The sequence below is a fragment of the Danio rerio genome, chromosome 5 (assembly GCF_052040795.2).
Source record: "Danio rerio strain M-AB ecotype USA chromosome 5, GRCz13ab, whole genome shotgun sequence".
NCBI classification, from domain to species: domain Eukaryota; kingdom Metazoa; phylum Chordata; class Actinopteri; order Cypriniformes; family Danionidae; genus Danio; species Danio rerio.
Window position 1 is genome coordinate 38779349 of NC_141025.1, and position 25838 is coordinate 38805186.

Here is a 25838-nt window from a genome sequence, read left to right on the forward strand (position 1 = left end):
CAATAGTTTGTTTTATTTTTAATGATGTGCCGGAGAGAATGAATTGTAAAGTTAGCATGTGTTCTTCACGTTTCGCAACAAACTGTTTCATGTATTATTCTCAACACTCAGCCAATTTTGCCAACATTTTGTCTTCAGAAGCACCTCCGGTGGGTATGTTTATTTTTTTATTTTACTGTGTGTTTGTAATAAACATCAAACCAACATTTTAAGACACACTTTTCAAAAAAACAAAAAACAAAACAAAAAAAAGGTTACAGCAAAGCTAAACAACAGAGGTGTCAGTTCTTGGAGGGCCGCAGCTCTCCACACTTTAGTTCCAACCCTTATTAAACATACCCAATCAAACTAATTGAGTTCTTCAGGCTTGTAAAAAACCTACAGGTAAATGTGTTGAAGCAGGTTTGGGACTAAACTGTGCAGGGCTGCGGTGAGTATGACACTGCGGTGAGTATGACACCCCTGATAGGATAAGAAAAACAACCTTTTTCAATGCAATATATTCCATTTTTTGGGTCCCCAAAGTTCGATTAACTTGAAAGAAACCTTTGCTGAAAGAAGGTTACTGGACATTGAGCATTTATTTTAAGTTGAAGCATATTATTTTCGGAAGGATAAGAGTTAATGACAGAAAAATGAATGAAAGTTGATGATTTTTACTAATCAGAAAGAGCTTTATTCGCCAAGTGTTGCGTAAACCATCATTATACAATGACTCGCCTAATTACCCTAACCTGCCTAGTTAACCTAAATAACCTGGTTAATCCTTTAAATGTCCCTTTAAGCTGTATAGAAGTGTCTTGAAAAATATCTAGTCAAATATTATTTACTGTCATCATGGCGAAGATAAAAGAAACAAGTAATTAGAAATAAGTTATTAAAACCATTACGTTTAGAAATGTGCTGAAAAAATCAGCTCTCCGTTAAACAGAAATTAAGGGAAAAATAAACAGGGGGTCTAATAAAGGCGGGCTAAACACACATCTAGATGGTTTGGGTCTTTTCAATTTTTGGAAACTAACTTTAAGACACATTTTAAAATAAAAAAAAAATCAAAAACAGCATTAGATGACCTCTTAAATAAACTGGTCTTTTATTAAATTATTTACACTTAAAAATAAATGGTTTTGTTAGTGAAACAATTAAACATGGTGAGAGTCGTATTGAAACACAGTAAAATGCTTTATAAACACAGTAAGTGCTAGGATGGAACATATAATTAAGATGCAACCCATAGTGATGGCAGAATATAAGGTTTTATCATGTGCTAGGGGTATCTTCACCCGTGCACGTCGAACCCCAGTACTCTTATTAGTAGATTTAGTTTGACATTTTCTTTTACATGGTGTTAAAGACTTGTGTAAACGAGCTGTCAACTTTTTAAACACTTTGACAGTCTGTCTTTTAGGTGAGGTGGTGTTTAAGATGGATTTAACTGTTGTTAATACATTCGATTTTATCGATACGCTTCTACCTTCTGTGCTTAATTGTTTAGCTTCTGTTTTTTGTGGTGTCCCAGTGGCGTTTTGAATCACAGTTACAAGATTCAAAGCCGTAGGCGCATTTATTGTTGTAGGAGCATGTGAGGTTTTCATAGCTTGAGTAGATTCTTGTGGTCTGACTGTGGTTGTTTCACTTTTTTCAACTTTAAGTGTCTCTGTTCCTGCTGTTTTTAGTCTGTTTATGAATGTGCTTGCAGCAGAATGCCCTTCAGTGAAATCTACTTTTGTTTTAGTTGTAATTGCTGCTGTCCTGAATGTAGCATCTGGTCTAGTTTGGGTTGCTGCTTGATTTTCAGATGTGATTTTTGAAGCATTCGGAATATCAGTAATCAAATGTAATACTCCGTCTGTCATTGGCTCTGGCATCGGAGTTGCACTCATGATATTAGCTAAACTGTTTGATTCGTGCTTTGGTACAGTGACTCTCAAGTCTGTCTGCTTCTCCAAAACTGCCACATCTGTTTCACTTTTACGTGTTTGGATCGTTTCACTCACACTCTCCGATTTTAGAGATGGATCTGTGAATGTGTCCACATCAGTAATTTCTACAATTTGTGTACATGTGACTGTTTCATTGGGAGATGATTCTGCTGGTTCAGTCCAGTCAGCCTGTTTTGTTACAGGTGAAATGGTGGCTGTCTTAATTTCCTCTAAAGTCTCAGCCGAGTTGATTTGTCCCCCAGCTGTAGTTTCCACTGACCCATCTGCACTCACTGCTGCTCTCTCAGCTGGTGTTTGCCAAGAGCCTTCTTCTGTAGCAGCGGCAGATGATGCTCTCGATTCCGCAGATGCCCCAGAAATCATTTCTATTGATGTAGCTCCAGGAAAGTTGTTGATTGTTTGTGCCTCTGGCCTGTTTGGGACACCTTCGGTCTCGGCTGATGCTTTCACGGATGTCTGAGCTGCATCTGGGCTGCTTGTGGATGGATTCATTAAAGACTTCAATTTAATCTTAGGCTGGTCAGTCCTAGACACAAGGAAAAAAACAATTGTAATTATGAGGAGTTTTCAGTTGACTGTCACAATCTTTGTAGGACCAAGAAAATTTGCACCCTATCATCCAATATGTTATCAGGCCAGTCACTATGATCACCCCTACATAAAGAACAAAAATGAGATGTTGATGATGAATCATAAAGAAGGAAAGGTTATTTAATGGAACGTGTGTTAATTATGAGTTTATTTTGGACATATGTGAAGCTACAAACCTGCAGAGATGAGAAGCACACTGACATGTCTGGCAGCCATTTTGTCTTTGGCCTGTGTGGCAGATGAAAGCATATATCTCAATTACTCTGTAAAGTGTACAAAATGTTAACTGTTTGTTTGTATTTGATAATGCTGCTAAGCAGAGCCTTCTTGAGAATAATGATGTATTAAGTTGTGATCTGAACATGATGTGTAATTTTCAGTCAGATTGGTGCTTTTTGCACACTCCTCTACTCTCTGGGATAGCATTTAGTTTCTGTTGTGTGCACACTACATCACTGATCAGTGACAGGGCGGCTACTTGTTACACAACATTTAAAGTCACATTAAAATCAAAATTCACTCTTTGTATTTTTATATGTAGTAGTGTTTGTTATAAATAATGTGTTCGTGCACTTTGTTATTTTGTAAGAACTAATTAGCTCTCATAATCCTTAATCAAATACCATAACCTTCACTCCCCTTCACATGTAATGCCTTTTCAGGCTGGGATATCTGGGCATGTTATGTTTTTTCTCTGCCTTCCTTCATTTGTCAGTCTTCATTTATTTTGTCAACACCCATCCTCCAATGTTCCAGTCAATTCCCAAAGGACGAAATCATGCACTGCTTTACATTTTTCTCATTTCAGGCTTTTTCTATTGGATTTACTTAAAGATAGAGGAAAAAAGAACAACCCTAATTTATGTTTCATAGCGACTTTAAAGAGGAATGACTAAATCTTACTACACTGTTAGACATTTTATTGTATTTTTGCGGTAACTTACTGGAAGCACTGTTGACAGCAAGTTACTGCAACTGTCCTTATGGTAACTTACCTATAATTGTGTTTTACAGTAGCAGGACCCTACCGTAATTTAATTTTACAGTATGACAATTTTACAATACTTTTACTGTCATTTATTTACTCATTTATTTTACACTAGCAGTACAAAACCTTTATTTTTGAGCATTTACTATTTATTAAAAAAAATTTAAAACAAGTTATACATTTTTTTATTAATTCATTTAACTTCATTATCTCATTTTTGTCTTCAACCACAGTAGCAGTTCTTGATACAGTAGACATACCGCAAATCCCTAATATGCAGTAAGTTACTGTAAAAGTTTTAAATGACAGTGCAAATACTGCATATTACAGTAGTGAACTGTATGTGGTGTTTTACTGGGCAATTTTGCAGTACAAATTTGTAAAATTGCAGCAAAGCCTAACAGTGTACGCAACGCATGTGAGAAGTGATACAAGAAATTCTAGTGAGAGACTGGCTTTATGGCTGTCTGAAGCCTCATTTAAACTACGAGTGACTCGCATCAGCAAAGCAACAAGCGACCATTCATTTCAACGGAGAAAGAGCGACTTCCGGCGACCTCCATTTACACATCAACAGCGACTTTTGGTGGCCAGGTGGGCGTGTCTTCAACTTTATGCAAATATTGTGATTAGCAAAACAGTGATTAGCATTGTTGCCTCAAAGCAAGAATGTCCCTGGTTTAATTCCCTTTTAAACCAGGCGGCATTTCTGAGTTTAGCTCGTTCTCATCGTGCTCGCGTGGGTCCTCCGGTCCTCCAGTTTCCTCCCACACTTCAAAAAACAAGCAACCTAAACAACTTATCCAAAATTTTATAGACAAGCTCTAAGTGAGCACACCTCTTCTCAGCCATTCATATCCGACACTTAGCTACAAATAAGCAAGGGGGAGTCATCCAGATCTACCTGAGCTTAAACTCCCCTCTCGCCCTGCAACGGGAGGGAGCCCAGGACTCAATGATCTCATAAGCTCAGGGCTCTCTCCCGGGACAGCATGCCAAACAAGCTTTATTATCAATCATCAGCTAAGTTTGAACTCTTGAAAAGGGAACAATGCCCTCAAATGGTTTTGTCATCTGAAACGTGCAAAGAAATGTCTTATTTTGCAAAAATGTAGGCTGAGTCAAGTATTTTCAGTTAGCCTGGACTGTCTGATAGAAATTCTGCTGACTTTAAGTAACTTTTAAAGTATGCAATATTATTCTACTAAATCTGACCCTAAACTAAAAGTTTTATTTCTATTATTTTTTAACCAGTGAGTTACCAAAATATATTATGAATGAATAAAAGAAAGTGTTGCTATTTAAGATTTTCTTTAAATTAGCTTCAAAATGGTAGTTTATTTTGGATCTCAACTACTGCAAACACAGCAATTTTACAGCAAATTTTGCAATTTAAAGGGATGTTTAGAACTTAATTCCAGATTTGGATAAAATATTTTTTTTTTGGTAACAGAGCGGGCAGCACATTGGCTCAGTGGTTAGCACAGTTGCCTCACGGCAAGAAGGTTGCTCATTCAAGTCCCGGTTGGGTCAGTTGGCATTTCTGTGTGGAGTTTGCATGTTTTGCCTGTGTTCATGTGGGTTTCTTCCAGGTGTTCCAATTTCCCCCACAATCTAAAGACATGCGCTGTAAGTGAATTGAACTACAAATGAACTAAAAACTGCGTAAAACATATGCTGGAATAGTTGGCAGTTGATTTGACAGTGGCGAAACATAAGCATTTATGAATGAATGAATAGTAACAGAGCAAACAGACTGAAATAAGTCTCGTTACACAACATATATGACATTTCTATTTTTGCAGACTTGGGCCTTGTGGGTTTGACATTCTTAATTATGAAGTTACATGTACGTTGGAAAGCTCACAAAATATAACTGAAGTTGTTCTTTTATTTTTGTTTGGTTAGCTAATCATATATTAACAAACATGCGTAAAACAGTATTTCAGATAAGTGTGAAGATTTGTTTATACAACTTTATGAGACATAATAGTTAATAGTACCCACATGAAAACACACAAACTTATCATAATTATCATTGTAAGAAAAAAAGTCATGTTTTCTCTTTCTTACCTTTCTGTAATAGTTCTTCGTTTATTTGTCAGAGACCATGTTACCATATGTCACATCCTTTCTATTACAAAGCAGCCTTTAAGAGTTATAAACAACTCAAGTCAAATCGCAGATTTCTTTTTTACAAAAAGGTAAAGTTATAGCATTATTTCTAAAGCATCATTTTCAATATTTAAATGTTAATTTAAGCAACAAAACCAACAGCACTGTCTCCAAAGTCCCAAGACACTGAATGCTAGGACACACACACACATCTCAATTGATTTGCATGTTAAACAGAGTTATCAAGGCACACTGCCCTCTAAGAACTGGGCATATGCATGTCTGTTAGACTGCTGATCTTCCAGCCTTTCCATCCATAGGTTCCTCACTTTTCTAATTAGACGTCATATTGTAGGAAGATGATGTTAATGTAAAGTGACTCACTGTAAACTGATAGTAGAGATGATTTGTGTGGGGGATTTGACACTGGGGGGGTTGATGCCTCGCTCAAGGACATAGCGATGACAACGCAAGATTTTGATCTCTATATTTTATTAATTCATTATGTGGGAGGGTGCATAAAATCCCAGACAGCCTCAGCTACATGGTGTTGTGACTTGGCGAACTTCGCACGGCCCCTCAGAGACCAGGTTCAGAACACAAGGTCATTATGTTAATCTGCTGCTCTAAATCAGTTTAGCCGCTTGAGGGAGCCATTGGCACTGTACACGGTGAACTCAACCAGGTCTGAACACTGCACCATGATGCTATTCTTAGAGAAAAAAGAAGGTGAGACTAATATTGGTGAGAGTTTGATTGAAATGACATATTAAAGTTTGTTTCCTTTCTGATTTATGTCTTCATTCATCTGCCTCCGCATCCCACTTGTCACCTGGATGTTTCATAGCATGTGATTAGGTCTACTGTGAGTCATTCTCCAGCTCAGAAATACTTTCTCTTTGTCTCTCCATGCAGTATGACTCACGGTCCTTAATCGGGTATATAGAAAAGAGCCTCAGCTTGACAATCTGTTTATCGAACTGTAGCTGTAGTTGGTAATATACTGTCATTCAGCAGCAGTGCTGTCATTAGTTACTGTATTTTACTTTGATTATTTTACAGGTTGCTGTCAGGATCAAGTTGACAGCAGACGGTGTGTTATCAGCCTGTTCAGTGCAAACAGATAAAGAGTGTGAATGAAGTTTTGCATCAAACATTTGAATGATTCAGTGAAGCATGTCATCCAAAACTGTCCAAGTACGTAGTGCATGTGATAAGGAATTAGTATTTTTGTGTGATACTGTTTTTAGGTGAAAACTTTATCCGCTTTGGCTGTTCATTTAAACGACTATTAGATTAGAATGGCATTTCTAATGAAACCTCAGAAATTATACTATTATCTTCTCTGTGTACTACACAAGACATAAAAAAACAAAAACTATATCAAGCTACAGTGTTTGTTTACAAAGTCACATCAACTACTGGACTGAGATGCATGTTACATTATTTATTTATTTGTTTGTTTGAATGGCATTGTTGTCTGTAAAAGTATTAAAAATGCAAAAATGCAATGCTGTCAATCGATTAAAAAATTAACTAATTAATCGCTCTTTTTTTGAAAATTAATTGTGATTAATCACATTTAAAAGACTAAAACTTGTAATTTTGGCTATTCAAATGTAAAAATTTATGTAAATGCAAGACAATAACTCTTTAAATTTAAAACATAATTGTTTATTAGTATTTTTGTTTAACTTGTGACACAGATTTCTTCATGTAAACAACAAACCCACAATAAATCATCAAGATCCTGGCTTGACAGCCATATTTACAGAAATTAAAATACAGGCATGTTAATGCCATTTGAATTTTAAAACAATCAATGCCAATAAAGAAAAAAATATTTCCAAGTTGGATTCTAAGTGGACTGCAAAAAATGCCAAAATACAGGCATTGCAAAAATGGAAAATTGGAAAATAATAATAATAATAATAATAATAATAAAGTATAAAATACAAACAATTGTACTCATTGTAAAGTTGTATTGCTGTGAGTTGAGAACATTAATCATAAAGTAGAAACAATTTTGCTCAGTCCTGCTTTACATTCAACCAGTTTCTAAGACAGTCCACTCTGTTGACATTATCGGGGGACAATGTGGACCTTTTCTTTTGAATGATGTGAGCTGAGATTGCAACACAATTTCACGGCAATTCGTAACTTTTTAATGTAGTGGCTACAGACAACGATGTTTAGACAAGTTTGTTGCTAAGAAACGCATGCGCGCGCACACGCAGACACACAGACCAGGACCATGCACAGGGGGTTGGCCCGGTGACTAGAGTCACTGCTCCTCCCTCATTGGCTGAGGTGCCCCTCTCAGGAGGCACTTGCTCTTCACTTTACGATCGCGTTGAGCACCTGCCCCTGTAAGGGTCTGTGCTCTGTGCACAGGATTGACACAGACACACACACAGACAGACAGACACACATACACACAACGCGCGCAATGACAGGGCAGCCAGAGCTACTCCCTTCAGATTCAACACGCATGACCGCGTTCATCAAATCTGCTTAAACTAAGCGATGTAAAGTATGGCTGTATTTCACAAGGATTCTGATACAACAACGCGAAGCATACGCTTTTGTTGCGTTTAAGGAGGAAACACGTCAAATATAATGAAACATGGAGTGCTGATGCAGAAAGGCATTGGAATGCCCTGTCTTTGACAGCTCGCGACTTCATCTTACACTTTCTGAGTACATTTACATAAGACACTAATACTCCGATTTTAATATGATTAAGATAATACTCTTATTAAGAGTCTCCCATGTAAGCAGAGATTTTTGATTACCTTAAAGGACCACCGAGTCACGGAATGCAGAGGTTTTTCTTTCTGTTCGCCATGCGGTATCAAATTCCATTAAAACAGAAGTCGAAAGTTAAAAATGAAACACCTGAAATCGCGATCTCGATTCGATCCCCTAGACCAGTGGTCACCAAACTTGTTCCTGGAGGGCCGGTGTCCTGGAGATTTTAGCTCCAACCCTAATCAAACACACCTGTACAAGCTAATCAAGGTCTTATTAGTTGAAACACCCAGGCAGGTGTGTTAAGGCAAGTTGGAGTTAAATCCTGCAGGGACACCGGTCCTCCTGGACCGAGATTGGTGACCCCTGCCCTAGACGATCTTAATCCAGCATTTCTATGTCAATCATATTTTCAAGTTCAGGAGAGAAGAAAAGGCGGCTGCACGAGTCTTTTCATTGTTTCACACATGTTGCTCAGTGACATTGACACCTCCAAATGATGGTGAATGAGTCACATACTGTATTTATAAGGTATAATTCACCTAAAAATGTAATTTTTGTTTTAATATAATGATGTTTTTGCGATCGGGAAATCACACATGACGTGAGCTGCTGACCGTGAGCTGTTATCTCAGAGAGGGCGGGCACACACTCTACTTAATGATATACGCGCGCGCGTCTACTTAAGTGAACAGAACCTGCATATGTTGCGAGTAACAGGTAATACAGTTGTAAATAATATTCAGTTTGTGGCACAGAGTGATCGTTTGGGAGCCGCGCACAAAGTATGAACAAGCACTTAGCAGTCAAAATGAAACCGAAAGTGTGCACCAAAATTGTCTAATATGACAGATTGCAAGCATATATCTCAAACATAATAATTCAACATCAGATTAATATAGAATAGAATTATTTATAGAAACCAGTAGACCTACACATAATATTATTATCGAGGTTGTGCCATATGTTTGTTTTTACCATACCTTTATTTTACATCTACAGAATCGTAAGAAAATCTTTTTTTTGCAAAAAAATTGCGATTTTTATTTTAGCCAGAATCGTGCAGCTCTAATATATATATATATATATATATATATATATATATATATATATATATATATATATATATTGTTTGGTATTTCTATTTGGTCCATTGACTTCCAGACTTCCTACGAGATCGGAAAGTAAGTTCGTGCGACAGTTTTTGCTTGACACTATGTTCCAAGTTCAAGCTTATAGACTCTAACCTGTGAAATTGCATCACGTAAATGCTTGAGACCAATAGAGGATCAAAATATGACCACTTGCATCATCTTATTTGATCCTGCTATTTTTTACAGCTCCATCCAACCAAATTTTATGTTCAAACTCTAACATACTTTAGACAGGAAACGAAGTTGGAGAAGGGGTGAGAGATTGGGAAAAATGTGCATGCCATGATTTGAACTCAGGACCTCCGAAGCATATTTGCAATACATGCCGGAACACTGCCTACAGGCCTTCACAACAGTAGGTAGTGCTGTCGCCTCACAGCAAGAAGGTCGCTGGGTCGCTGGTTCGAACCTCGGCTCAGTTGGCGTTTCTGTGTGGAGTTTGCATGTTCTCCCTGCCTTCGCGTGGGTTTCCTCCGGGTGCTCCGGTTTCCTCCACAGTCCAAAGACGTGCAGTACAGGTGAATTGGGTAGGTTAAATTGACCGTAGTGTATGAGTGTGGCTGTAAAAGTGAGTGTGGATGTTTCCCAGAGATGGGTTGCGGCTGGAAGGGCATCCGCTGCGTAAAAACTTGCTGGATAAGTTGGCAGTTCATTCCGCTGTGGTGACCCCGGATTAATAAAGGGACTAAGCCGACAAGAAAATTAATAAATGAATGAATGCTTTATGTACTATTAATTGGTTCAGGTGTGTTTGATCAGGGTTGGGACTGAATTCTGCAGGAAGGTAGCTCTCCAGGAACAGGGTTGGTGACCCCTGATATAGATGATGCAGAAATGCATTCAGTTGAACTGTATTTTTCTCCCATACACACTTAATCTCCCCAGTGTGCTTATTCTTGAAGACACACCCTTTGAAAGGATTAGGGCATGTGTGTTGAGCCCTTCATAATATAATGTGTCCGATGAACGCTTACCTGAAAGATTGTTACATCTGTTTGCATTGCCATGTGACCTATGTTGTCAGCCGCATTGCTGCACTTCTATCTCTTCTGTGGCCTCCTGGGAAAATACAGCAAGTTTTAATGGTGGAGATGCAGAGACTACAGTTTTATATATGTTTAGTACTGTAACTGTGTTCTTGCTGGAAAACATAAAATAAAATAAAAAACTTTTATTAAACTACATTTAAAAAACAATAAGCCTTTTAAATGTGCAGTTAAAGTCAAAATAACCTTTAATTTCAAATATTTTTTAAATGATGTTAAACAGATTAAGGGATTTTTTTACAGTTCTTCATATATTTTTTTCTTCTAGAGAAAGTCTTATTTGTTTTATTTTGGCTAGAATAAAAGCAGATTTAATATTTTAAACCATTTTAGGTCAATGTTATTAGCCCCCTTAAGCAATATTTTTCCCATTGTTTACAGAACAAGCCACTCTTATACAATGACTTGTCTAATAAACCTAGTTAAGCCTTTAATTGAACTTTAAGCTGAAAAATAGTGAAAAATATTTAGTAAAATATTATATACTGTCATGATTAATCTTTTGTTTAGAAATGTGTTGGAAAAAATCTGTTGAAAAAGTCTGTTTAAAATTTCTTAAACAAAAATTGGGTACAAAATATACAGGGGAGCGAAGAATGCAGGATTGCTAATGGACACTTTCACGAGACTGACGTGTTTAACAGCCATCATAATTATTATTTTTAAACATATGAACACTTACGTATATGCATTTATGTATGTACTGTAGTATATTATCTTTGCGTCAAATTACAAAAAAAAAGTTTCTAATGCAGCGTTAGGGCTGAGAGTAAATTTGATGTTATTCTCCCCTCTGTAGTCATCAGTCTCACACTATTTTTTCTGTTTTCTGAAAATCTTAATAACACTATCGTTGAGTTTTTCTTTTATTATTTCAGCAAATAGGATTGTAAAAATTTTTTTTGTTGTACTCTACGCAGTTCACTGCGCTCTGAGTTTACCAAGTTGAAGACGCCTTCCACTAGTAAGAAACACCGAAATGTGAAAAGGGCCTATAATGTGCTGACTTTAACTAACAATGTAGCTGCTCAATTAATATTCCTAGCACATACTGATGTTTGCATTCTAGATATATATATAAAAAAAACTTTCGGAAGCAGATTATCTGTTGCATTTGAAGGCATTGTTTAGGTGAATGATTCACAATCACCTATACTGTGGAATTAATGTACCCTTCAGAAAGAGCCACTGGATAATCCTTATAGAATAGTTATATACTGTAAATGTCTTCATACGTATTTATATACAGAATATGAAACTTAATTAAACTTAATTCAACTACGAATAGAAATTGTGAATATTCATTGGATATCTTAAGTTGAAAAAATTTCTCACTTATGAATTCACATCAATTATTTGACATAAACCATCAATCTAAAAAGGCAACATTCCGAAATGTCTTTCAATCTGATGCACACATTTCAATATTTTTTCTTAATTTATTTCTGTTTGCACCACGTTTTATAGCGCCGAATGACAATCCTCCTAGACTCGCTCTCACATTTACTTCAGGATCTCACACACATTACCTCATCGAGCCACTGATGCAGATGGCTCTGCGTTTCAATGGTTAAGTAGTGCCATGCACAGCACAGAATATCCCACCATCCCATATACCGGTTGCATAGCAACAAGAAACATCTGATGTTCTGATAGCCTGTTCCAGTTGCAGAGGGGGAACGAAGAGAGAGAGAGAGAGAGGTGCAGCAGATGATATTTGAACATACTGAAAGACAGAACTTGGTTATGTAAGCTGCACAGTCTGTTACGTGACCTAATATGCGTTCATACTAATAATATGTTATTAATAATATTGCGTTCCTGCGTGCACAGCTCATCCTCATGAGATAATGCTCAGCTTTGCAGGCCTCAGTCGTGTTAAGTCTTAATTAGCGTAATTAGAAAGGCACATGAATAGGTCAGCTAGTCTCTCTTGGTACGGAACCCAGAGGTACCTAAAATATAGGACACTCGCACTCTTTCAGTGACTTAAGTGCTCGTAGTGATTTAAACACACATTCTGACACACATACAAGTGCAAGATTTGACATGGTTATTCGGCAGATGTTTGGTCACTAGGAGTCATTTCTGTAACACCCGAATGGGTTTCACCCTGCAGAAAGATGGAGCTGAACAAACCTTATCCTGCTAAATCTTAGTTGACCTGATTTGTCTATAGCACAGTTTCTTTTCCTTTTTCTCTCTATGTTGTTTAATTCTCTTTATCCCCGTGCCACTCTGTCTCTTTCTAATGAGGTCAGAGATTGAGTTTGTATCAAAGTCACAGTTACCCAACGAGTGAATCATGCGGCACATGTCTCCAGGCTCGGAGCTTTAATAAAAACAGTAGCAATGTCACTCTGCCTAAATAACACAAAACAGGATTCTGTAATGAACGTGTGTCTGTTTGAAAGAGAGAGAGAGATAGGGGGACTGTATGTATGATTCTGAGCGTCCTGGTTTCGGATGGCTATTTTAGGTCGGTGATTGATTAAAATAGTCTGTAGCTAAAGTTTGAGGGCAGAACTTTTTTGGGAGATCTGGGTTATTTCATGTAACTTTATCAAAATGGATAGTGTGTTTATGGAATAATGCTGCTCTGTATACACCATTGAGAGGAGAGTTTGTGTCTTCCCAGCAAACAATTTGGTGTTTAATAGACGTATAATAGACATCTAAACGTAGACAGCTTGGCTAAAACAAGGCTAAGAATAGCCCAAAACTAGACTGGTCTTCAAATGGACAGATTAGACAGATAGCACATTTCTAAGCATAATAGTTTTAAAAACTTATTTCTAATAACAGATTTATTTTGTCTTTGTCATGATGACAGTAAATAATATTTTACTTGATATTTTTCAAGACACTTCTATACAGCATAAAGTGACATTTAAAGGCTCAACTAGGTTAATAAGGTGAACTAGGCAGGTTAGGGTAATTAGGCAAGTTATTGTATGATGATGGTTTGTTCTGTAGAATATCGGAAAAAAATTAGCTTAAAGGGGCTCAAAATTTTGTCTTAAAAAATATATATTTTTTTAAAATTAATAACTACTTTTATTCTAGCCGAAATAAAACAAATAAGACTTTCTCCAGAAGAAAAAATATTATCAGACATACTGTAAAAATGTCATTGCTCTGTTAAACATCATTTGGGAAATATTGAAAAAAGAAAATAAAAATCAAAAGGAGGCTAATAATTCTGACTTCAGCTGTATGTGTAGCCATTCATTTCTGTTTATTTGATAGTTTTGGCCTATTCTCATTTATAAGATTTTCACTGACAGCCCAAATTTAGCATTGTTTTAGCCAAGACGACTGTTTGCAATTACTCAAATGACTGTAATTGAGTAGTTTTTTTCAGAAACTGTAATTTACTAAGTAGTTTTAAAAATGTGTTCTTTTTCACACATTTTTCATTTTTCATTTTTTTTTTCTATTTTTCCTTGTCTATGAGGATTAGGAAGTCCTGTGATTCCTTTCCAATCAAATTGATATATAGAAGATAAATCGCATCATAATGAACTACCTCAAGACATCGGCAAAACTGTTTGGAAGCATTAAATGTGTCCAAGAAGATGTCCAAAATCTTTACACACTATGGCCCAAAGGCTGTTTAGATGCATGCCACTGATGAAAAGATGACGGATGTTTACGGATGTATGATGACTTCAATGGCCTCAGCACTCAGCAGGCACAAGATGTCAACATGACGTGAGATTGATGTTGCATCCCAATGTCGTGGGGATGTTGTATTTTGTTTGGAAATGAAAATCTGGTTGACGTCAGAACTAAACGTCAGGCTGACATCAATGTCCAACGTCCAACCTAAAATCAACCAGATATTATCGTCTAATCATGTTAGAGCTTGAAGTTGTGTGGACGTTAGTACTATGATGTCTATCGGACATTGGATTTTGGTTGCCATACCTGATGAATAAATGTCAGTACTTGACATCATTATGACATTGGTTTAAGTTATTGGCTCGAAGTTGGATTTGGGTCACTTTCTAACACAACCTAAAATCAACAAAATAACAACGTCATTTGATGTTGTTATTGGACATCAATATAATGGTGTCCTTAGAAGCTGGCTAAACATTGAATTTTGGTCACCTGACAACCTAAATCTAACCTAATATTAACGTCTTATGACAATGTGTGCCTGCTGGGCAATGACTACAGAATGTTACGTTTACACACATCCACAAATTTCAGCTTTTCACTGTGTATTACTCACTACTTTTGAGCACTTTTGAAATGTGTACTTTTTACTCATGAATAATATTTACAACAGATACTTTTACTTTAGTTGCACTACATTTTTAGGCAAGTAATGGTACTTTTACTTCAGTATACTTTTTCAGTACTCTTTCCACCACTGGTTAGTCATCTTTTAAAAAACAAAAACTGCTTGCTGTTTTTTTTTCTCATCATTTCCGCCTCTCATCTGTTCATATTTTTTATTCCATACTAGATTAGTGTGCTGGTGAGTGAAAGAACAATCTAAAGATTATGTAATGTAGCCTACACGTTTGTTTTTGTGTTCCATTGACTGCTATATTTATGAGCCATTGTTATTTTCATATCCCCTATTCTTTGTTCTAAACCTCACAGAATTGATCTGACTTTTTATATTTTCACTGAAACATGAGTTAGTATGTTTTTTTTTTCGTTAGCAGCTTCCTATAATGTACAGTAGGTGGTTTAAGGTTTTACTGTGCTTGTGGGGATGCTTGATTCTCATAACGTAGGCATATTGTGCCTCACACACACTTGCGCAGCCATCTGTAGCGTCTTGTAAGGGCTATTTCATTTGACACTGTCCACACAATGCATTCTGGGAAGAAACCGGTGATAAACATACCAGAGAAATAACCTATTTGTCATCTTCCCGCTGTTCTTATTTCTAGTTCTTTCATTTTTTTCCCTTTCAGCTCTTTTGCCAATTTTGGTGCACCCTTCTCATTCTTTCTATACTTATTCATTCGTCTCTCATTTCATTTGCATTCCATCAGAAATGCACAATAGCAAGGCACTTAATCATAGCTAAAGTTAAAGTGAAATAGCTAAATTGCAATGTACTATGGTACTATACACTGCACACGTACACAGACCAAAGTGTGTAAATAAGCAGATAAATGTTGGAATATTTTAGTTCATTCATTCATTTATTCATTCATTTTCTTTTCGGTTTAGTCCCTTTATTAATCTGGGGTCACCACAGTGGAATGAACCGCCAACCTATCCAGCATATGTTTTACAGAGCGGATGCTCTTCCAGCTGCAACCTATCACTGGGAAACACACATGCACTTCCATTCACACACACACACACTATGGACAATTAAGCTTACCCAATTCACCTATAGCGCATGTCTTTGGACTTGTGGGTGAAACCAGAGCAACAAGTGCAAAACCCACGCAAACATGGGGAGACCATGAAAACTTCACACAGAAATGCCAACTGACCCAGCCGAGGCTTGATCTAGCAACATTTTTGGTGTTAGGCGAGAGCGTTACCCACTGCGCCACTGTGCTCCCGAATATTTTAAATTTGTTTTATAAAAGGATAGTTCTGGTTCCTATGTTTTGTTTTATGTGTTCAGCAAAAACAACTAAATAAACAACTCCAGTTTGGCTAAACTGGTTTCCAGTTTCTGTTCTTAGATGAGGCATGTTACACCTCTGTTGAGGAATGTTACACCTTTACTTATTTAATTTAAAATATGAACATATTAATAACATACTTATTACTTTAGAGGGGTGGTCCACAGTGTATTTTAGGACTTGTGTTTGTAAGATGCAAAGCAATGTGTGCTCATGTTTCACTTGTAGAAAATCACATTATTTGTTCATATATCTGTATCTTACTTTAATTATATACAGCTACTCTGCTAACAAGGCCCACTCTCATGAGGCTCTGATTGGTCAGCTAACATAATGTGCTGTGATTTGCGGATTGGCACGTCACGCCCCTACAAGCATTTGCTGCCTAAATCGAACGGAAAAATGAAAAGCACACAGCTGAACCTCATGCCTGCTCTCTAAAATAACACAAATATAATATATAAATATAATCTTTCACATATATTTGGAATAAGCATGTGTAAGTAATATAAAACATTCTCATATCTTTTGCAAGTTTGTTATTGCTCAAGATTGTGGCTGTTTTTATGGGTTTGACTGTTTTCATGGGTTTGACTGTTAAATATGAGTTTGTAGCTAAATTGTTAGCGGTGCCAAACAGCATTTCCCGTTGTTTACATCCTTGTTTATGTCCTCATAACATACCATTAACGCTGAAACTGTGCCTGTAGTTGATAAATTTTAACAAATAAAAACACTTGCAGGTTGTGGTTCACAATCCAGAGCTTTGTCAAGTTTTAACCAAATCCAGCACTGAACTTTTTTTTCGCTGTGCAGGGTGTGTGCGTGTGGTGAATGCACGTAACCGGAAGGCCTTGTGACGACTTTACCGGTAAATTCAATAAAGCGCTGTTCACACAGGCAAGGACATTACAGAATTTTTCCAGTAAAAGACCATCCACACATCTATTCAAAAATACACTTTCACATGTCGAGATGTACATGATATGTGTGTGTGCTGGTGCTCACCGACTCCTCCACGGGCAAACGCGATGCGTCAAGCAACTGAAAGAAGCAGAGCTTGAAGGTAAACAAAGAAGGGCTTATCATAAGCATCTTATTAATAATTATTTACACAGTTGGCATTAAGAAGGAACATATAAATGTTATCTGACTAACATACAGCAGCTAAATGTGTCTGCTCACACATACAGATCTTTGAAAGGTTTAGAAAGGTTTGCATGTGTGAAAGGGGCTAATGTCTCTCTTTGCATTGAACTTTGAGCGTCTTACATTCAGATATGTTGTTTATGTTCAAACAGCTACATCACACATCAACTAAAGTTTAAATTGATATCGTAGTGGACCACCCCTTTAATATTTAGATTTATTACACTAAAACATGCTGGGTTATTTCACCCTAAATTTGGTTAAACATGAATAATCTTAATAGTTGTTTTTTTTTTAGATTTTACCTACATTTCGTTCGAAACAAGCATTTTTATGAATGCAATATATTGTAAATACTGTCATGACTGAAGGGGGTGCAGCTCATACTGCTTACATAAATATGTAATATAGTGGGGATCATCTCCAGATGCTACGCTGATGCAGTTCCTTTTTGTTTGTTTCTAGATTCTGAGGAATCACCGCCACTGCTGTTTGAGTGCATTGCCTGGTTTCTTATGTAAGCGAAATATTCTTCTTCTTCTTGCCTCAAATGTCATCACCTAAATTACTGTGCAATCTCTTTGGTTTCGTCCTGATCCCTTTCTGCCTCTGCATCTCCTACATTCTTTGTCCTATTTTAAGCCAGCAATTTTTGTGGTCTAAAGTGGAACAGCTAGGCGACCTTCAAAAACTTGGAGGATAGGTAGAACTTGGTGGTGTGAGAATGAGAAACAGAGCAAGAACAGAAATAGTTCGCTTGTCCCAGTGAGATGACTCCAGGAGGTTGTGAGAGGAATATAAATATCTTTTAGTAGGTCGGAGAGAGAGATGGAGAGAGGAAGAGAGAGATTCAAGGGAAGAAGAAGATGAGAGAAAGGAAGAAGGAGGGATGTGGTAGCGTTTCGTCGTGTGGTTTCTCTTGAGCACATTTGTGATTTCAGCATCACAGTACATCATCAGTCAATAGTATCAAGAAACAAGAGCTGTCATAAATCACAGTCATCTACTCAATCTACATTGGATCAGCACTGTGTTTGTTTGTATGTGTGTGTGTTCAGCTTAGCCGCAGACTTGAAAGACTCCATCTATCTTAGCACACACTCTCCCTGGTGGTCAGAGCCAACATATTTGAAGATCCAAAAGTGGACACATGCTATGAGCCTAAGCAAAAATAATTGCTTGTGCACACAAAACACAAATACAGACAGACTCAACAATGTGCTAATAAGTCAGCTTGGTTTTGTTGAAAATTACAAGTGTACTCATTTAAATAAAGTTTTTAATATTTACATTTTTTAAATTGTTTTTGAAAGAATGATTGGAGATTTGTGACATGGCCCATTGTGCTGCTGGAAGAAGCCAACACTGTTGTCATACAGAGGTGGACATGACCAGCAACAGTACTCATGTAGACTATGTTGTTTATTTAATGCTGAATTGTAACTAATTGGCAAAATTTGGCAAAAAGAATTTCTCACACACTTTACATCAGTGGTCACTAAACTTGTTCCTGGAGGCGCCGGTGCCCTGCAGATTTTAGCTCCAACCCTAATCAAACACACCAGACAAGCTAATCAAGGCCTTAATAGGTATACTTGAAACATCCAGGCAGGTGTGTTGAGGCAAGTTGGAGCTAAACTCTGCAGGGACACCGGCCCTCCAGGACCAGGATTGGTGACCCCTGTTTTACATCATCAACAGCAATTCATATTGTTGACTACGTTTAAATGGACATCAGTAATCAAGTTATTAGCTTTAATCTGAATAAGACAATATTATGATTAAGGTGTTTACATGAGTCGCTTTTTGAATGTTCCTTTCATGATCCCACTTTACATGGTATAGCACATTATTCGATTAACATCATTGCGTCACCACACTGTCCACATTTCCTCTGGAGTTTCATGTAATTTGGGGTGTTTCACTTTTAATTTGTCAACTTTAACTGCAGTTTGGCACTTTCACTTTCATTCAGGAACATTTCATGCATGCCCCCATGACAAACGAGATATTGGATGCAAGAATGAACTGCTGGAAAAGTGTTGTTTTAATTGAATTTGGGAAATGTATGGGAAAAAATCTCCGCATTTCACAGTGCAGGTGTCTGTGGTTCTGCATTGACTCGGTAGGTGCAAAGAATAGTGTCAAGCTGCTGTGTGTGCATAGACTATCCTGTCATGAAATGTGGCAAAAATCCTTCAAGAAGTAATAGTTTGATTTAGGTGTTTACATGTCTGTACTGCACTTCAATAATGCGACTAAAATCAGCATACTCCACGCCTTAAGTTGATTTCTGTTTAGTTCAGTTATGACTTCAGATTAAGGTAATTGCTGTTTATATAGTAGACTCTTAATCAGAGTATTGTCTTAATCGTATTATAAAATCGGATTATCTGTGTTTATGTAAATGTACTCATTGATACAAAATCAGGTTCTTACCCTACTATCTGAATGCCACAGCAGAAATCATTACCAAGATACCTTACAATTATCTGTCATTTAAGTTTTGGTGAGCCCATGGGAATTAAAGCTCATTTTACTGTTTTCAGCTGACTTAAGTGTGCACTTCTTCTGCTGTTGATCAAGGTTGGATGTGTTCGACGCATTCAGAAATGCTCATGTGCAGGTGTTAGCTGTAACAAGTGGTTATAAGCAATACTGTTGTTTTTTTACCAACCCTAATCAGTCTGGGACCCGTTTCAAGAAGGTGGTTCAACTAACTGTTGTACATTTAACAAGATCCAATAACAACAGTGTAAATGAATATATGCATTAAAATGGAAAAATGATTTATCAAACAATCATTATCAGCAATTAATCTTTTAGAACATTTATTTCTATTGAAAATAAATGTTAATGTGATCTGAGCTTGGCAAAATCCAGACTCAAACCTGGTCACTACTGCTAACATCACCAAAGGCTTTCTTCAGAGGTTTTGTATTCGTTGTGACTTGTAGAGCTTTTGTAAAATTGCGCACAGTAATTGAAACTCCACATAATCTTGATTTAGATTTACATTAAGCATATTGTATTACCACTCTGGCATATCATTTATTTACGCCTTATTTAAGTCTAAAGTGATATCCCCCATTTTATATAGTTTTTTTTATAGACATATCGTCTTGATTTAAAATTTGTTAAATATTTGTGCCTAAAATAAAATAAAATACTTAACAGGCTAGGTTCACATAGTAAGTTACCATGGTAACCTATAAGTAATGGTAAACCTTAAGTATAATGCCTTATTTCCACTGAGCAGTACGGATCAGTATTTTTCAGTATGGGTCGCTCAGATCAGCCTTGCATTTCCACTGCCAATAGTACCTTTACTTGGTGTTGGTGTATGACACAAAGGTACAAATCAATGTCATTCTTGCTTGAGGAAGAAAGCTGTACAGGCCATTCACAATCGCATCTTTTGCAAACTCGAGTTCATTATTTCAAATGTGGACATGTGGCTTATATAGCGGTAGCAGTGTTTAGATGTGAACGATTCTACAAGCAACAATAGAGGACATCACCTTCTTGCTCCTTTGCATGTGGCTGTTTGTCACAAGAAAAGACAAGCTTTGTTTGAGCTTCAGTCAACCATGTTACATTGGTATGTGTTATCTAAAAAAAGGGGTACAGTACAGTACACGTGTTACCTTTGACAGTGGATACAAACATAAATGTGTACTATACTGTACTGTACCGCTCTGTGGAAAAGGTGCCGTAATTTACCTTCCTTTTAGAAATGGGCTTAACTTGCCACACTTTCTCTGCTTTGGTTTGAGTTTCCCTCATTTAAGGGTTAATATACTTAGTGTTCTTAATCTCCTTTCTGAAATGGACCCCAGGTCAATCTCTTCATCAATGAGGCATTTTCACCTATAGAACACTGCATATTTTCTTTTTTTTCAGACCATTCTCTAACCCAAGTGACTGTTTTGTGTAAATACCCAGTATATCCCCAGTTTCAGAAATCTGGCACAAGCAATCATCACATTCAAAGCCACTTAAATCACTTTTCTTCTTCATTCTGATGCAATTAGCTAATCAGTTAATCACATGACAGCAGCTCAATGGGTTTGAGCATGCAGATGTGATCAAGGCAAGTTCACCCTTGACCACATCTGCATGCTCAAACCCATTGAGCTGCTGTCATGTGATTGGCTGATTAGATAATTGCATTAACAAGCAGTTGGACACACCAGATCTTTACATCACTTACAAATCATAGTACCCAAACCTCTCAACATTCTCACTGCCATTCTCAAAAAAATGACATACAATAGGACAGATAAAAATACAGAGAACTTGTAGACAGGGAGACAGAAATAAAAAGATAAATCGGAAAAAGAGTGAGAGACAGAGGGCAAGAGTCTGAATGTGCTGTAGTGAGCAGAAAGCAGGTCTATGTAAGCAGAGCTTCAGCCAGTCTGTCCCAGCTAGAGAGGGCCCCAGTACACGAGCATACACAGTGGTGCCCACTCAGCTGTTTTCTTTTGTCTCCCACTCCATTGTGTGCCCTTTCAAAAGAGGGGAACCAGGTAGGAATGGGGATTGGTCTAGGTGGGAGGGGTGGACATTTTATAGATCTGTCAGACAGACATCAGTAAGGCCCCATTTACACTAATACGTTTAGTTTAAAACGCATACATTTTGCTACTGTTATGCCTTCCGTCCACACTACCCCTTGTTTTCGAGCCCTGAAAATGGAGCTTTATGAAAACGCTTATGGTTTTAAAATGCTGCTGCTCTGTGTCAGTGTGGATGAGGGAAAACGGAGACATCTGAAAACAGAGGCATGGCTGCAGAAATTCGCCTATCTGATTGAGGCTTTCCCCTCAATATTAAGTGCACAAAGTTCAGTCTTGAATCCTCACCTTGTAAGTTCAGACTTCGCAAATTTGATATGGAAAACAAACTCCCAAGGACAAGTCGGGTAAATCTTCAAAGGGAACAGTGTACTTTATTTCGTTATCTTAACAATAAAAATGAAAACTTGATATAAGGAACTGCCTATTTTTATTTTATATTAGCAACTTTACAGACACCAGAAATGTTGAGGTGTTGTGTAGGTACTGTATATATTTAGATGATTATCATCTTCACTGTATGCATTATAACAAAACAGAGCCTATAACATAACTGCCTCCTTTTTTTCCTCTTTTTTTTTGAAAAATATGAAACCGTCTCTTTTGTTGAATATCAGTTTTAATCAATAATTTCCATTATAAAAGTAAACGTACGATAATTTTATACAATATAAGAAATAAAGGCAGGCAATTAGTCAATATGCACAATCAGTGAACGTGGTTACATTAATATATTAACTTATCTTTGCGCTCAGTTAAAACACTTTACCTGAGAACAATTAATAGATTCAAAAGACCAAAGAGTCATTAGATAGAGACAAGACAAATTAAATATCACAATTAACAACTATAGTGAGATGAAATCCAGCAGAAGATCCTTGATGAACTGTCTGACGTGCACTGCTCTCATCTGGGTAGATGTGCTCAAAGCACCTGTTGACTGCCTGGAGCTCAGATGTGCACATAGGCTGCAGCGAATGCCAGAGTGTGTGTGCTCACGTGATGTGCATTTTCAGCGGTGTAGTGTGGACAAAACTTTTGAGAACCACTAGGTGAAACGTCAGTGTGGATGTGGATCATTTTTATTCTAAAACGCTGTTTTAAAACTAAAATATATTTGTGTAATTGGGGCCAAAGAGGCATTTTGTACTGCCTGATAACGGAATTCCAGTCTCGGACCTACTTACACTATGCTATCCGAACCGTGCTCAGGCCCGTTTCCCGGATCGTTTGAGAAGTGTGAGTGCGCTGAATCGGGCTCAGGCACGGTTCACTTGGCGGGCCTGAGCGCAGTTCACTTGGGCTTTGGCGCGGTACGCTTGTAGTGTGAGTGCAAAATGCAGCAAAGCCCGAAACTGAGAGCTTGACGTGACTTTTAGGGGACTGTTTCATATGGATTTATTAAGCAATCTTACTGTTCAATAAACGCAAACTGCTGTAGTTTATTGAAGACGCAAACCCCTCACTGCACGACAGCTGCGCACCTTCAGCAAACCTCATTCCTGCAGCACGAGGACTTTATGACTTTTTATGAGCGCCAAAAGTGGCGGATCTGTTCGGCAAAATATCTGACTGCGTTTCACCGCATCCCTAAGGACTGTTTGGCGAAATATTTGACTGCATGTCACTGCATATCAAACAACTTATGATGTAACTAGAGAAATCTCCACTGTGCTGAGCGAGAGCGCTCACTGAACAGCGCAGCATCAATGACGTAAGCATGCCCAGGCCCAATTGTAGTGTGAGTGCGGGCCGTCGGGGGAGACAGGAGTGGGGACAAGCGTGCTTTGGCCCGGTTCCAGGCAACTGTACATAGTGTGAGTACGGCCTAAATCTCAGAAATTCCAGTCTCAGAAACATGAGCTTTAAGCAATGGTCAGAAATCAGATCAAATTAATACTTGATAAGGTTGTGTTAAGTATGTTTGTCTGTTATTTAAAGTATTTGTCTGTCCAGATTCAACTTTCTTTTTGTTCACAGTTTCTGCAACAGAGAACTGAGCAACATGTTAAATTACTTCTGAGCATGTAAATGGAAAAATATTTGAGATTGGTCTGTTTGAATACCTATCTTGTGCTATGGAAACGCCACATGACAGTGCCCATTGTATGCTCCGGTGGCAAGAACATATTTTATGTGGGAACATGCTAGCCTAATGTTTTACTAAACTAAAAATCGTTGTGAAGTGGTCAAGTTCTATGGATGTTTTTAGTCATCAGTCTCATTAAAGAACCTTTATTTGTTAGAGTGCAGGACCAGTTAGATGCAGACATCATACATTTCTAAAAGTGTAAGTTTTTTTTAATTTATTATTTTTTTTATTAGCAAGTACTACTACCATCAGATTTGGCATGGTGTATGTCGCACATTCATGTCCTGATGCATTGTTTATGTGCTGGCTTTGTGATTACTGACCATCATGTGGGGCACATGCCCAGAGGCCCCAAGCAGTCTGACCCCCACCCCCAAATGGATCGAAGACCCCATCCCCCAGTCCTAAAGTTCTCTCTAGAAAAACACACAGGCCCCTGTTTGTTTCATGTATCTACTGGAGCATATGTGAGGGAGGGCCTCATCTTCAAGACCTAATCAAATGCAATGGAGCTTCTGATTAATTTATTATCCTGAATTTAGGCACTCAGAGGTGCTCGTTATTGGTATTAAAATATAACAGAAGATACAACCGTATTCCTGCAAGCAAATAACTATGGAGGCCCCATCATGCAACACAGGGGGCCTGCGTCTGGTTAAGGTCAGCATGAAATGGAAATTGAGACCGTCTTTTACCCTTTTGTGATTTATATCTTAGGGTGCATTTACATGACAACAATATACTAAAATGGAACAGTTTTCCTATTGTTTTAAAAATGACTACACATGACAATGTTGTCAAAACAAAACTAGCAAAAAGTTGCTGCATCTTGCATGGCAAGAAGGGGTGATGACACCCTAAAAACAGTCTGTGCACATGTGGTTCTGTAGTCCACCATTGTTGTTTTGGTTATCAGGTAATTAATCAAAAGATCATTGTTGTTTGCTAACTGCTGTGATCTCAGATAAGTGATTAGATGCTTTGCCATGCCTTTGTATGCATATGAGTAAAAGTGTACTTCTGTCTAAAGTTAAGCTGATGTTAAACAATAAACTGAACAAAAGCAATCCCAGATTGAGAACAAGCCAATACAACGCCATCATCCACCATCTTGCTTTTGGTAGATCGGGTCTCATTGAATAAAAAATGTGTTATTGCTTCAATTTTCACACATACCTGAAAATTGTGTTTAAGCTTATCCCTATAAAAGTTTTTTTTTTTTTTTTTACATAAAACTGCTCTCACCAACAAAATCATCCTCTCAGTGTTGACAGTGCCAGAAAAAAACTTTTTAAACAAAAACAATTAATGGAACAGGCCTGACCTGAAAAGATTCTCTTACAACTTAAACTGACCTCAGATCCAGCCTTGTTTAGCAACATGTGGGGTACAAAACATGTGGGGTAACTAAAACTTGAACAGCTAGACTATTAAAACTCTCCCATTTACTTGAAAAACAGTCCAAATAGCAGTGTGTCACACTTGATACCTACACTCTTGCACATCACCCTTAATTTCTTCGATCTAATTTGCATATGGCAAATATCCATCCGCAGGCGGACAGGCATGTAGTCCTGGCTGCCTTGTCTGATGATCAGAGGCACAGCTGTTGTTTTAAAACACCCATGAGCTTCACGAAAACGTTTTCAACGAGTAAAGGAACAGCGGTATTAATTCGCTTCTTGTTGTGTGTTCGTGGGCGCGAAATGCGTGAAACATACTAATGAGACGTGTCCCGCGCGCGCTCCTGTCTTCAGTGTGTAGGCGCTCGCTCGCTGTATGTATGAGCGCGATGATGATGCGACTGAGCCCCCGCAACC

General features: G+C 37.6%; 1 protein-coding gene across 4 annotated transcripts; it reads right to left on the reverse strand.

The window, feature by feature from the left end:
* LOC141385559 (uncharacterized) lies at positions 1-25799 on the reverse strand. 4 transcript variants are annotated; one of them, XM_087253788.1, is made up of 5 exons: positions 25374-25530; positions 10517-10601; positions 2711-2762; positions 2555-2597; positions 1-2469 (listed from the first exon to the last, which is right to left on the reverse strand). In XM_087253788.1, the coding sequence occupies exons 2-5, from the start codon at positions 10547-10549 to the stop codon at positions 1143-1145; spliced, it is 1455 nt and encodes a 484-aa protein (XP_087109914.1). In that variant the 5' UTR covers positions 10550-10601; positions 25374-25530; the 3' UTR covers positions 1-1142. The 4 variants fall into 4 exon arrangements, with proteins under 4 accessions (XP_087109914.1, XP_087109913.1, XP_087109915.1 ...); XM_087253787.1 differs by lacking the exon at positions 10517-10601 and having other exon boundaries at positions 25512-25799; XM_087253789.1 differs by lacking the exons at positions 10517-10601; positions 25374-25530 and adding an exon at positions 5596-5845.
* Between the last annotated feature and the right edge of the window lie 39 nt (positions 25800-25838).

Bases quoted from the DNA above. Each gene is read 5' to 3' on its own strand.
- LOC141385559 (XM_087253787.1), bottom strand. From the start codon at position 25,586: ATGCCTGTCCGCCTGCGGATGGATATTTGCCATATGCAAATTAGATCG. The intron at 2,598-2,710 runs GTTTGTAGCTTC...TTCTTTATGTAG, and splicing joins TGTGCTTCTCATCTCTGCAG to GGGTGATCATAGTGACTGGC. The intron at 2,470-2,554 runs GTGCAAATTTTC...CCTTGTGTCTAG, and splicing joins ATAACATATTGGATGATAGG to GACTGACCAGCCTAAGATTA.